Source organism: Micrasema longulum, unplaced genomic scaffold, assembly GCF_059751315.1.
Source record: "Micrasema longulum isolate JH-2025_06_02 unplaced genomic scaffold, ASM5975131v1 h1tg000097l, whole genome shotgun sequence".
NCBI classification, from domain to species: domain Eukaryota; kingdom Metazoa; phylum Arthropoda; class Insecta; order Trichoptera; family Brachycentridae; genus Micrasema; species Micrasema longulum.
Window position 1 is genome coordinate 2489777 of NW_028277303.1, and position 13772 is coordinate 2503548.

General features: G+C 31.5%; 1 protein-coding gene across 3 annotated transcripts in view; it reads right to left on the reverse strand.

Moving 5' to 3' along the window:
* Positions 1 to 381: 381 nt before the first annotated feature.
* The window catches only part of nwk (FCH and double SH3 domains nervous wreck), a 40334-nt gene continuing 26943 nt past the window's right edge, over positions 382 to 13772 (reverse strand). For all 3 annotated transcript variants that reach the window (XM_088236613.1, XM_088236630.1, XM_088236623.1), the window contains 6 exons: positions 10358 to 10603; positions 8530 to 8643; positions 6956 to 7112; positions 5455 to 5625; positions 3658 to 3692; positions 382 to 3170 (listed from right to left, as the gene is read on the reverse strand). In XM_088236613.1, coding sequence (XP_088092739.1) covers positions 2772 to 3170; positions 3658 to 3692; positions 5455 to 5625; positions 6956 to 7112; positions 8530 to 8643; positions 10358 to 10603 — 1122 coding nt within the window. In that variant the 3' untranslated portion in view covers positions 382 to 2771. The remainder of the gene's footprint in view (positions 3171 to 3657; positions 3693 to 5454; positions 5626 to 6955; positions 7113 to 8529; positions 8644 to 10357; positions 10604 to 13772) is intronic.

The following is a 13772-nucleotide window of genomic DNA, read 5'->3' on the forward strand; positions in this document are numbered from 1 at the left end:
TACTTTCTCTGAAAATAGTAAAACTACAGGTGGTGCTAACTTCGTTTCAAAATAATAAAACGTAATTTGTTAGCGAAATTATTTTACATCGTTTCTCTACCTCGCCATTGGTGTAGGTATAAAGCGCTCTCTCTACAGGTGAAACGTGCCAATGGCAAAATTTTGTTTTCCACAAAAAAATTGCCGCGAAATCAAAACATGATTACATGTCACATAAACCTGTAGTAAATTCAATTAATATTTTCCTATGACATATTTAGTGGGAATTGTAAACTTTAAGATACATTATTAACATTTTTAATTCAAATTTACTGTTACACTATTTTGTTTTTTTTTTTTTTTAAATACTGTTACGATGATGTATCGTATTAATAATAATTGTTTGTGTTAATGATGTATTTGCAAATCCGCATATACGAGTATATAGTTTGCGATCGGCATAGGCACATTTAAAGTATTTTATGCACAATAATTGCAGCAGATCGTAAGCATTGCGGTATTGTATATTTGTTAATTTCCTCAATGAATGTAAATAAATGATGGGTACAACTTGCCTAAGAAATCATAGTTTCGTTTCACCTTTCGATTTATGTTTCCATTGGCGGAAATAAAAAAACATAAAGATGTCCTAACATTATAAGTAATAATATTGATCAAATTATTATCACGCTTCATATGGTTAAGTGTCACAAAGTTTACGTTAAAAGTATTATTGCTGTTTATGTTGATTATGTTGAAAGTACTATAAGGTACAAATTTAGTAAAATCACATATTTTACTTATTCTCAAAGGAAAGTTTTGACATATTGTATGTACATCTCACTATTTCTTGCATAACATTGTGTATAATAAGTCTATGTGTGTATATTTATAATATTAAACATCAAAAATGCACATAAAACATTTATAAAGAGAATTTTATCAGTTTTATAAACAATATTGTTGAATAATATGACGTGAATATAATATTATAATTTAATTAAAACGATTGAGTCTTACTTATGATTACCAGAAATTCGACCCGACGAAAGTTGACTTTCTCCCTTCTTTTCACATGTGCGTGGAATCCTCAAACTACAGAACACTTCCACAACTGGGTATTTATGTACAAAGCAACTGCATGCTGTGCAAATAGAGAAATCTCGGTTGCAAATACAGTTCCCTAACTCTTCATAGTATAAAGCATTTACACATTTCCTACCCAACAGAAACATACATACGTACATACGAACTTGTACAATTGGATATGAAAGCACCTAAAATTACGATAAGTTATGGTACGTAGATACAACAAAAAACATCTAAACAAGATATTACTAATACGTACAATGTTCTCAGGAGACATCTATTTAGAATAATGTTAAACTATTATGAGAAATCATGTTAATTGCTAGGTACAGAAATATTTTCTATAAAACTTCATAAATACCAAAAAATGTTTTTCTGTTAAAAATATCTAACGTTGTAGACAGTAACAAATATTTTTATAAAAAAACATACATTTTGAGTCTATCAAATAAGTATTTTTCCTTGCATTGAAACATAATTATTTTTTCCAGGCTAGTTTTATTATGTAACCGCAGCGTAAGCATTATCAACAACGCATTTTTTATATTCTCCATTCTTCTAATTATACATTATATGCTCTACTCTGCCAAACCAGATAAATAATATTTAATACTATTGCTATTGCTAATAGGAAAGGAAAACATGTTATACATTGTTAAAGAATATTCAGGAAAGATGATTTAAAGTCATGAAATTTATGATCTGTGAAAAGGGTAATAAAAAAAAAACTTTTTACTCACAGCATAAATAACATCAAATATAATATAACGTGTCATCTCATTTGATGTTTTTTTAAATTAACAAACATACACAACATATAAAATGATCATATTCTACTTTAACCCCGCTGAGATTATAGTACAATCATTCGTATTACACTCGTCACGATTATTTATCGAGTCGGTAATGAGAAAAAATTCTTTACATCCCGTTCACCTCTTACGATATATTATACTACGAATTTTATGAAAATTGTATCTATGTATGTTGAAATGTTGTGCTTTTAATTAAAACGACTAGATTCATAAATAATGTCTGAGCCAAGTACCGTTTTTGTGTAACAGAAAAAGGTTGATCTTTTGGTTTACGATGTCACCCAATTAATTCTAAAGACCATTTGCCAAAAGGTTTCTGGCCTTATTTTTTCAGTCAGAGAAATTATCCTCTTTATACCTACATTAATATTAGTTCAACATCAAATACAGAAAAATTCGAACCCACGTTTAAAAAAACCTAGCAACTGTAAATTTTGATAACGGTTTAGTGGTTACATGTATTACAGGACTTGCTAAAAAATGAAATCGCATCTAATAGGAATAAATAAAGTAAAAAAGTGGTTACCTAGGAATATATTTTTTTATTTTTTTTTTGCTACCATTAAATTAATTATATTGGTTTAATCTGTTTACAATTAATATCTGTTTTTGTATCAGCTAAACAATTTTGAATGAATAACATCAATTCTGCACCAATGTACTCAGAGTAAATTTTCAAAGGTGTTTTATATAGTATCTTCCAAACGTAAAAAGTAATTTATTGCGATATGCTAATACATAATTCTTAATTAGAAACATTTTAACGAAGGCTTAGAAGACTCGAGGAAGAAATCTTTGGATACATCCTCGAGTTTACCAGGACAAGGTGATAGCGAAGAATGGAGCTCAGGAAGTACACAGCGGCGCATTATGTAGAGCGCTAACAGTTCAAGCATTGGACTCCTTGAGGTCCTGAAGTCTAGCTAGCTGATGAGGCTCTAGCTCATCGGGAATACTCGCTCTCCCACCTTGGACCTGTTTTGGAGGCGATTGTGCTCCATCCTCAGGATCTGGGATAGTCTCATCAATGGGTGACTCACAATCCATGGGTTGTTGGTCGGGTACCTTTGTTTCTACTTTGGTTTCTTGTGCTACGACTTTCGGGTTTTCCCTTTCCTCTTCCTCATCCTCTTCGCCATTTTCTTCCGCGGGGAACTTTTGTTCGGGTTCTTCTATCATCGGAGTTGCAGCCGTGATGACAATTTGTGCTACTCCCAGGCCAAAGTCTGGGTCTCCACTTTCAGCTACCTCGGGCATCTCTGCTTCTCCAGTTTCTTGATCGACTTCCTGTAACATGAAAAAATATATCATAGGCTATCGAAAATTTAAAATAAGTATGAAACGCTCACAGGCAATTTAAAATTTAAATAGGTGTATTACAGAGAAGAAAATAAAGCTAATACGATCTTGTTTTTTCAGAATTTCTCCAATTATTATGATTCTATTTATTTTTACAGTAGTTCATAATGTATAAGTGTTATGTGTCTAATAAATCTAAAATGCCTTAACCAAACGCTTGCCTACTCTCTAGTTTTCGACGTCTACTATTGTCAGTTCATCCATCAGCAGTTCGTGTCTCGACTGCGGGGCAGATATCTTACTTAGAAGAAAGCACAGGATTTGAAGCAGTCATGAGTTTACATTGTTTTCAATAGTTCTTTTTTGCGTAAGTGTAATTATTAAATAACACGTTGTTGTGCATACAGAATATATGTATACGTTCATCTAGTTCTTAACATGCAATATAATTGTAAAAAATAAATAAAAATAATACCTCTTCTTCAATGATTAAAGTTGGTACTTCGTCCACTGTGGTAGCGTGTAAAATAAATGCACAATACTTTTTTATATTCAATAATGTTGGTGAGTATCTTTGTTGAATGTGTATACAAAGGGTACACTTAATGGAAATGGAACAATGGATAAAAAAATGATATTATAATGGTATGTAAATTATTACATTAATTCAAGTAAATAAATAAAACATATTATTATAAATATGAATAATGTTTGTTTGCGAGAACTCGGAGATCAACTCCGCACTACCACAACTTGATTCACATTTTTAATAGTGAGTTATTTGCAACTTTGTGAAAATGGACAAAAATACTTCAATATCTAATCATAAAAATGCAAAATATTAAAAAAAATTCTCATAAAACAGAAACTAACGTTTTTTTAATTTTATGTATTAAACCTTATAAATAAATAAATTGTGTTATATCACAATTATTGTACACACAATAAATACACAATATTAGAAAACATATAATAATTTTTTGCAAGGTAATATTTACTCCACACAATTTTTAAAATGTTCATATGAAGAATAACCGGGACTCGATAGAACTAACCGCTTACCACCATTATTTGTTGAATTAACGTTACGAGAATAATCTGTTTTTCATGTGTCCAGGCGGAACAAGAATACAGTTCTGGGTGTGAAATAGAACCAGAACCCTGGACGAGTGTTTTAAACTCGATGGCTACTCCCAGGTAAAAATCATAAAAACGGAAATCGAGTGGGGATGTCTAGGTCTCGTAGTGAAAGGGTTGGCGCATTCGACTACCATGCTTGAGGTCCCGGGTTCGATTCTTGGTAGGGCGGTCTTGAATGTTTGTTTTAAAGGTGATTTAACTCTGCGTTATTTCACTGTCCCCGGACTGCCACCTGAAGCGTAAGACTGATCAACTTATCTTCCTTGAAAACAGATCGAGATATTGTACTTTTCGAATTCGGTGCTGTATGCCATGGGCCGGCAACCTTTTATTGCAAGAAGGCGAAATGTTTTATGTGGGGATCTGTGGTGCGGGCCGCACTAGGGCTATATGTTATAACAGTATACCAAGAATAGTTTTATTTATTTTATTAATAAAAAATAATTACTTGAGTACTTATTATTTATTCAAATGTTTAAATTTTAAGACCATTTCCTAAAAGTCGTAAATAACTTGTGCTGAAAAAATGGAAATCGAGTTGTGGTAGAGTGAGATTAGAACCTCGGACCTTTGACCCGTGAGTCCACAATACTACCATATGATTACAACCCGGATCGAAATATTTGTGTACGAATATTTTTGTTTTTAAAAATAAAACGTTCGTTGTATATTTATTCAACATTTAATGTAGTCAATAAAACCAACGAGATTTTTGTAACTGCATTTGACTTGGTTGTCTTTTAACATAAGCTTGCACTTTTTGAAGTAGTGACACGTAGTTATTGCATCTAATATGAATCTGAGATTGTGACCTGACCGAGAACAGTGATTGTTTGTTCGGTAATTAAAAGTTTTCCTACAAATGTATTTACTATAAAACATACTAATGTATTAGCTTAGCAAACCTTTTTACCTCCTTGTAGTTTTCAGAAGGTCCCATAAAAAAATCCAAGTATTTACTATCGATATCCACGGCGAAGAGGAAAACCTTGCGGGCCGCACCAAGACGCCTCGAGGGCCGCTGGTTGCCGACCGCTGCGCTACGCACCACCAGGTGCGGATTAGAGTTTGATGATGGTGATGTTTATGAAAAAGTCCATCTTGAAAACTAGAACAGGATGAATGAACTCACCGGTGATGGCAACTTGTGGGTATTTAGGTTGGAACTGCGATCCATACTGCTGTTGCTGGTTGTGGCTCAGTTCGAGGTTGAACCCGTTCGTGTCGGCCATGTCCACCTCGGGGGGCGGGGGGGGAGGCGGCATGGCGGGCTCCCCGCAACCGTTCACCTCCTGCTCTGTGACTTAAAACAAATACTTAGTTACTAAAACATCCATTACAAGTGTACGCCTAAAACATTACATGCATTGTGATTAGGAATATGGACAACTCGCAGTGTCAGACTCATCCTCATACAAATACGTATTTATGAATCATGTCTCCATACAACATGTTTCGCTCTCTTGCAACAAATTTAGATTTTGATAACTCCCCGGAGAGCGAAATCCAGCCTGTCCACAAACACGCCATACTTAAAATATTACTTATTATTATTTGTTTTTTTTCAATACCGTAAAACGGGGTTAAATTGCACCATCAAGGGTAACATTGCATCAAAAAAAAAGTTTTTAGAGACACCTGTTGTCATTGCTACTAACAATAACTCATTGTTTCTCCAAATATTCAATGGATGTCACTTTTCACTCTTACCTAAGGTTATTTTCCATTCAATATGGTACTTAAGTACTGAGCGATTAGCGGTTTGGGTTGGTTGTGCAGTTTTTATGAATAATTTCTGTAGGTAATTCTTATCACATCTTCAACAGTGTGTATCATTCTAAGGTGAGTAAAGTGGTTTCGTATGTTGAATTTTGTCATGTATTTGATAATACCAGTATTTCTTACTAAATTTACCAAAAAATACTAATATTAATATTTCCATGTCCATGTGGAATCTATTAAGATACTGAAGGAAAAAAAAGTGATGCAATGTCACCCCGCCCTAGGGCTTACTTTGCATCATTTTTCAAAAAATTATAGCTTGTATATGAAACTACAAAATATACTTATAACCACAAAAAAGTAAAGGAAATATATTATATAACCATGACATTTATTGTCAAAAACACTACTCATCTCCTCGATGAAAAAAATCATTATAGCTGAAAAGTTATTAAAAAGTGATGCAATTTAACCCCGTTTTACGGTATATCTTATTTTTTAAGATTTTAGTCGTTCAGAAAAAATATTTTAATGTGCTAATATGTCTTCTTGCTCATACTGAGTATCGTGGTTTCGGATGCGACAGGGTTTAAAGAACACCCTGTTTAATGTTATACATCTATAAAATGTAACATTCCTATTTTATTTTTAAATCTTCCACTGTACAAGTGAGTAGTTCTGCGTCAGCTTCAAAAACACATTTAAAGTTGAATTTTTAAAACAAAATTTTGTAAAAGCAGTGGGCATACGCAAAACAAAAAAAATCGACAAGGAGTCCACGAGAAAAAAAGGTTGGGGACCTCTGATCTAGAGTCTGCGGTTCCGGCTATATAACCAGCTCAGCTCCATTTCTGTTTGGCAACCCTGTGGACTTCCTTTCTGAATAGAAAAAAATGATTTTCTGGACTTACAGTCATCGTGCTCATCTTCTGCTGGTCCTTCCTTACAGGGGGTGGGTTGGGTGATAGTGAGGGCGGCAGGCGGCGCTCGCAGGCCGGGGGGCGTGGCCACAGGAGGGGCGGAGCTCGGGGGCGTCCAGTCCGACCCCCCTGTCAGAGGCTCACCATTCTATGTGACACGATCATTTTTTATTAGGATAAAAAAACACAGATAAAATGATATTTATGTTTTGTGAAGATACTTCTGAATAAAACTCCGTAGTTGTTGAGTACTAAATTTACATTTGTTATACTTGCAGCTTATTTAAGACTCTAAATATCCCGTTCCTACCCAAATCCTTCATTTTTCAAATTGTTTTTTTTCTACCGTCCTGTGAGCAAGCCACATGTGAAAAGTTGTCTCTGATAAATCCTCATCATATCCTGCATCTGCATACTTCTGACAAAGTGCAATTAGTGTTTCATAAACATACTAAAATATACATATCATCAGCTACTCTTACTTAAAAATCCTTTTTATAGAGAAGCTATAGTTAGCTAAGTGTTCGTTCAGTTGTTCCTACATGAGCAATATAAAATGGCAAGTCTGATACAACAACATCACTCTGCGTCTGCTGAGGACAATTTTTTTATTTTTAATGAAAACTTTTACCGATAGAACTTATCAATATATTCATTACTCTTTTTGCAAAATGCAAAAGTATAGTGACTACTTTAAGTTTCACACAAATAATTTTATTTCCCTCTCCGCTTAGTTATCAAAATATAAAAATTATATGAAAATATTTTTAAAAAATTAAATGCCGGTGTATTTTTTTTTGATACGTCAAAGATGCCACGTTCTACATTAAATCAGGTGAATGAAAATACTAGTGGTCTTTTGTTAACCGTATTCTATAACGGGGAAAAAGTAATTTTTTCAAAAAGAAAGTCTTTAAATGTTTTGGATAAAGTGAAAAACATAGTAAAACATGGAGTAAAAACGTAGTAAAAAATGTAGGAAAAAGATAATAAAAAATTCAGTAAAAATGTTGTAGAAAGATGTAATAAATGTAGTAAAAAAAAACTGAATAAAATAATATTTTAATGTTTCTGTGTATTTTACCAACAAAGCACGGTGAGCACCACAATGAACATAAATAAACATGTCCATGAATGTATTGATGGCACTTAATGTGTTATTGCTCTTAATTAAATGAACACAGTGTTAAGCATTTTTTATAATTATTTTTTAATTTATTAATATTGGTGAATCGATTGTGAAACTAAAGGGTCTGACTCTTTTTTGGCAATCCCAACCTGACAGGTTCATATAATTCTTATAAAGGTTTATTTTTAATACATGTATGCATTCATAGTGTTGAAAGTGCTTACACACTGTAAAATTAAGTAAATATTTATATTTCTAAAATTATTTAATCCGTTGATTGATAAAATTGATTGTGCTGATATCGTATAGGACTATACAATTCAAAGAAAATCTGTTCATCACAACTGCCTTCAATTCGAGTGCTGCATCAAGTGTTTATCTGCATGCAATGACGAGATTTTTATTGTTTGGATAATAATTTAAATTGTAAACAAACCTCATCGCATTCTTCAACCACTAGCGAAGGGAAGTTTCCAATACAACCCTCCACCTCGCCTCTCCACCACCCATCGTCTACGTCATGGGCGCACTTATTAAGAACTCGAATAACCTGAAATTCAAATACAAGAATTAGAAGAGCATGTATCTTTTAAATAAAGTAATATCAATTTTATTTGTCTGCTTCGTGGTCTAGTGCTTAGCTCGCTTGCTTATAGGTTCAATTCTTCGTTCGATTCAAAAAGGTTTTGGCCTCGGCTGAAAATTTGTGAAATCATATTGTTTTTCTTCCTACTCCTAACCCCACCCAATGACACCCAAGTTACTGCGTTGGCACACAAAGTGTAACGTATTTTAATCATGTGTTTATAAGATAAGACAAAGACAAGTTGTTGTCTTGCGCTTTAGATTCCGTCTATGGTCTATAAAAAAGATTTTTAAAAAACCGTTTTAATAAATGTTTAATGCCGACTTCGTCGGAAATTCAACCGAGGAGCATGTCACTTTTACAACTACAACAAGAAACTGATAATTACTCAAATACCATCATCCGATTATGATTCATCATTCCCCTTCCTGCACCTAATGATGCATAGGGCACTTCATTGGTACACCAATCGCAGCGTATCATGATTATTTTTTTACATGAAGGTAAGATAATTAGTTTTACGCTTCAAGTGCCAGTTCAGGGGAATAAGAAATATTTTAGTGTAAAAACACCTTTTTAAATAAATATTTTATGTCAACTACCTATATCGGAAAACGAACCCGAGACCTCTTGCGTGGCAGGCAAATGCGCTGACCACGACACCACGAGGCCGATTATTAAAATGTGTTTTACTTTTACTCCAAACATATCGAATGATTTTGTTAGGAGTGAGTGTAACTAAAACCTTAAATAAATACCTACTTTACAATAATATATTCAATAATACACGTTTGCTTGGATATTCATATATTAGTTTTTAAACGTTTCTAATTATGTAACAGAAAAAAAATAATTTATTGTATCAAATACCTATAATATACGGATTTGTAAAGAACCGAAAGACCATTATAAAATTTTAACTTTTTTGAACAACTTTTGCGAATAATTTCTTAGGAATAAATCTTAGTTAATAAGTACATATGTACAACTTATTTTTTATTGTATAGTATATTGTAAAATAATTTTTCATAATATTATTTTAAAAAACAACAAATGTAATTGTATCAATTTTGTGGAATTCTAAAATTAAAGATGAATGATTATAAGTATGAATTATAAAAAGGTTTGCGTTGAAAAGAATTTGGGTAAGAAAATAAATTATTGAAGATTTATTTTTCATTCATATTTTTTATTTTTCTACTGTATTTGTTTATTTACAAAAAATATATATGAAAACGAGTGTATGTAGGTATATTTGATTTTGAATTTTATAAAAGACATCAACCCTTGGACAGCACTTTTTTTTCCTTCAAAAAAGAAAAAAAATATATATTGTCAAATTAATATTAGTTTAATTTCGTTGGCCATCAATTTTATAATAATTATCACGGTTTGTTAACAAAAATTACAATTTATTTATCTTCTACATGTTTTAAGTATTATATTTCTATGGATTATGTTTACTCTGCCTATTAACACTTATTTTTATTTTATTTGTGTTTTTTTTTTATTTTTTAGCAATAAACGTCGTATTTCAGCACCGATACTGAAATAAAACGATCAAATACCTACCTAAATGCTCATAACTAGAGATAAAAAAAAGCTGATATCATTTTAGCGGTAGATTCCCGCGCATAAATAAGTGCCAAATTGGCGGCAAATTCAAAATACTACAAACCTGTCCTTCTTCAAACGACAGTTCGTCCGACGCAGTAGCTTCGTAGTCGTAAAGAGCGCAGCAGTATTGAGCGGGGCCGCTCTCTCCATTCAGCGCCGGCGCCTGCGCAGCGGGCTTGCCCCCGAGGGGGGCCGAGATGACGGAGATCTGGTCGGGAGACTGCGCGGTGTCGGGATCTTCCCCGTCCACCGTGTAGTCCACGGACGAGAACGATATCTGCGTCACTAGCCCCGGCGTCGACGCGTTCTTCAAATCAAATTAAACTTCACCTTGTGTTTTTCATAAATAAAAAACGAACCATTTTTATGTTTAATGTACCTACAGATACCTACAATACCTACATTAATAATAATGGTTTATTAACAAAAATAACAAATTCTTTATCTACTACATACATACTTATGTAATCAATTTCTCTGGATTATGTCTAGTTTGCCTAACTAGAACAACCTGTTTAAGGACAAATATTTTTATGCAAAAATAAACAATAACATGACTACCTACTAGTTAATTTATTATAAAGTTATACAATATATTATGTATACCATTTATTATTTTAAAATGTTTTTTGTTAAGTTTTCTGATTTTTCGCTACCTAAATGCAAATTCGGTTCATGGTTTTGTAATGTTCGGGTAACATATTGAATATTTTGGGGCTCAGAAACCTGAAATTTCTTTGCCCGAATTCAAAGTTTGTGGTAGACTCCATGACCCATCCTTTAGTTTGACTTCTGGTAGTGTGTTAAATGAGTATTTTAAAATACTCTCAATTAAAAAAATCACAATGTAATACATTATATTATTATCTTATAAAAAAGCGTAAAATATTTTATAATTTCATCCTGATTAACTTTTAACTGACAGTTTATCATCTAATGCTCAAACATAATTGTAAAAAAAATACCTTTAAAATAAGAGAATGTAAACTAATAACATGATATCGCGTACAAACCTATGTCGATAAAAAACATAAAAGTCGATATATTTTAGGTCTTAAGTTCTGTCAGTGAATGGTTTAAGTGATCACTTTTCACACTGTGTAACAATTACCATTCAGCCTATATTTGGACGTTCATATTTTATCTTTTCTTTTAAAGACTGATTTTTGTAAAGTAAAAAGTCGTAACCTTTCAATGAATTGTTAAAAATATTCTACTAATTTTAATTAACAACACTAATATTGGTAAATGAGTATTAAGTAAAACCTATAAAAATTATGAATGATGGCATATATTTGTAAGCATTGTATGTAGATATACCTACATACATGGATTCAAGAATTGATATGAATATTTTGACATTCACAATAAATTTAGGTAAATTACTTCAAAACTGCGAAAATTTAGATTTAACATTCACATAGACTTAACGATATGTACCTATAATGTCCAATAAAAATAATAAAATGAAGAGTGCAAATTAAATTATGTTTTTACTTAAATTGCCAACCACTTTATTTAAAATAACTGTTATTTGTACCTGTAACATTAAAGTCTGTTAGTGAAAATTCTTAATGGTAGTTCTAAAATACGAATGATACTTAAATCCACAAATTTACAAACGTTCGTTCTAACAAGGTATTTACTACTTGAGGCTGGTGATTATGTATGCGGTTCCCGCATGGCTAAGGCGCTTGCCTCACGTTCGGGGGCTCCGGATTAAATTCCCAATACTACACAATGTTTTTACAAGTGTTCTTTAAAAGTGTTTTTTTTTTTAAATTAAAATTTCTTTTTGATAATTCTTACGGGTTACATACATTTAACAAAATAATTTTACTTTTAAAATTCACATTCTACTGTTAATAATACTATTTTTAACATCTTTTGTAAAGGTTGTCTGAGTATTTTGTTTAGTTTTGTCTGGTAGTTTATTGTATAATTTCAGTCTATGGTTTATTAGTCTCGATTGTCCTTTTTTCGTTTTAAAAGGTTGTGTCTGATTTTTTTTTATATTCTCGTATTGTGTTCATGTTTACTACATTTTTTTACAAGTTTAAATTATTCGTCTACAATAACATCAATGGCTGAATTATAGCTAGATTAAAAAATTCAGTTACATTTAATTGTTTAGTTTGTTTAAAAAGTTCGTTAGTTGCCGTTAGATAAGGTCATATAATGACTTTAATATTTTATTTTGCTGTCTTTGTAGTTTGTTTATGTCATTTTGATTTCATGTACCCCATAGTAGTTAAATATAACATATTTCAGTTTTTACATAGGCTTCATACATTTTTTTTTTTCATTTTTTGGAACAAATTTTTTGATTTTTATAAAAAGATTTGATAATGCCGCCACTTTGTTAATCAAATTGTTTATATGAATCGTCCATGTCAATTATATGTCTATTATTAGTCCTAAGTAGTTAACGTGTTCAATTTCAGTTAGTCGTTCATTATTTATGTAAGCATCTACTTTGTGACATTTTTTTCTAGATTCAAAATGGATAATATTGCATTTTTTTCATTAAGAGTAAGTAAGTTTGTGTTTGTCCATTTAGTCAACGTAGTAAAGTCTAAGTTTAAGTCATTGTTTGCTAATACGTCTGTTTGATTTTTATAGAATAGTCCAATGTCGTCGGCAAACATAATATTTTTTCCTTTAAAATTATACAGTGATAAGTCATTAATATATAAAATATATAATAGTGGACCAAAATAGATCCTTGTGGGCCTCCAAAATTTACTGTTTGTATTTTACTTATATATTAATTTCACAGCGTTTATTGTAAATGTCTGTAAACATAGTTGTTAGATGAATTGCATTAATATTTTATAATCAAATATTAATAATGATTTGTTGATGATGATTTTGTTAAACGAGTATGCTGTAAATATGGTAATATTGACTGTAAAAGTTTAATACATATATTCGTCCCAACTCAACACGGGACTTTGGTTCCATGGAGTTGGGACTTGTATCTCAATAAATGTTTTAATAATTATATTGTAAATAAATAAATCAAATTTAAATGACAACTAAATGAAATACATGTTATTTTCAATACAAAATGACAATTCATACTACACCAACAATACTTAGTGCCAGGAAGATGTGGAGTTTCTTTTCATTGGATAAATCTGATTTGAATATTGAGGTGCATCCAAAATAAATGTGAGAAATAAATACACAGTTTTTTTTATAAATACATTTACACCATGCACAAATCATGTAATCATGCATCATCTTTATTACACCTAGTATTAGCTTTTTGTAATCAAATAAATCGAAGATTTTGTTGACATTTGATAATAATAACCTCTTTAATAAACTTTTATTAATGTTTAGCAATGACTTTTATTAGTCTTTGACGATACCGATTTTAGTTTTATAATCAAATATAATATATAATGTAGGTATACTAATTTTGTATCTTTTATGTAAAACTAATAATATTTATACCATACATAAAATGA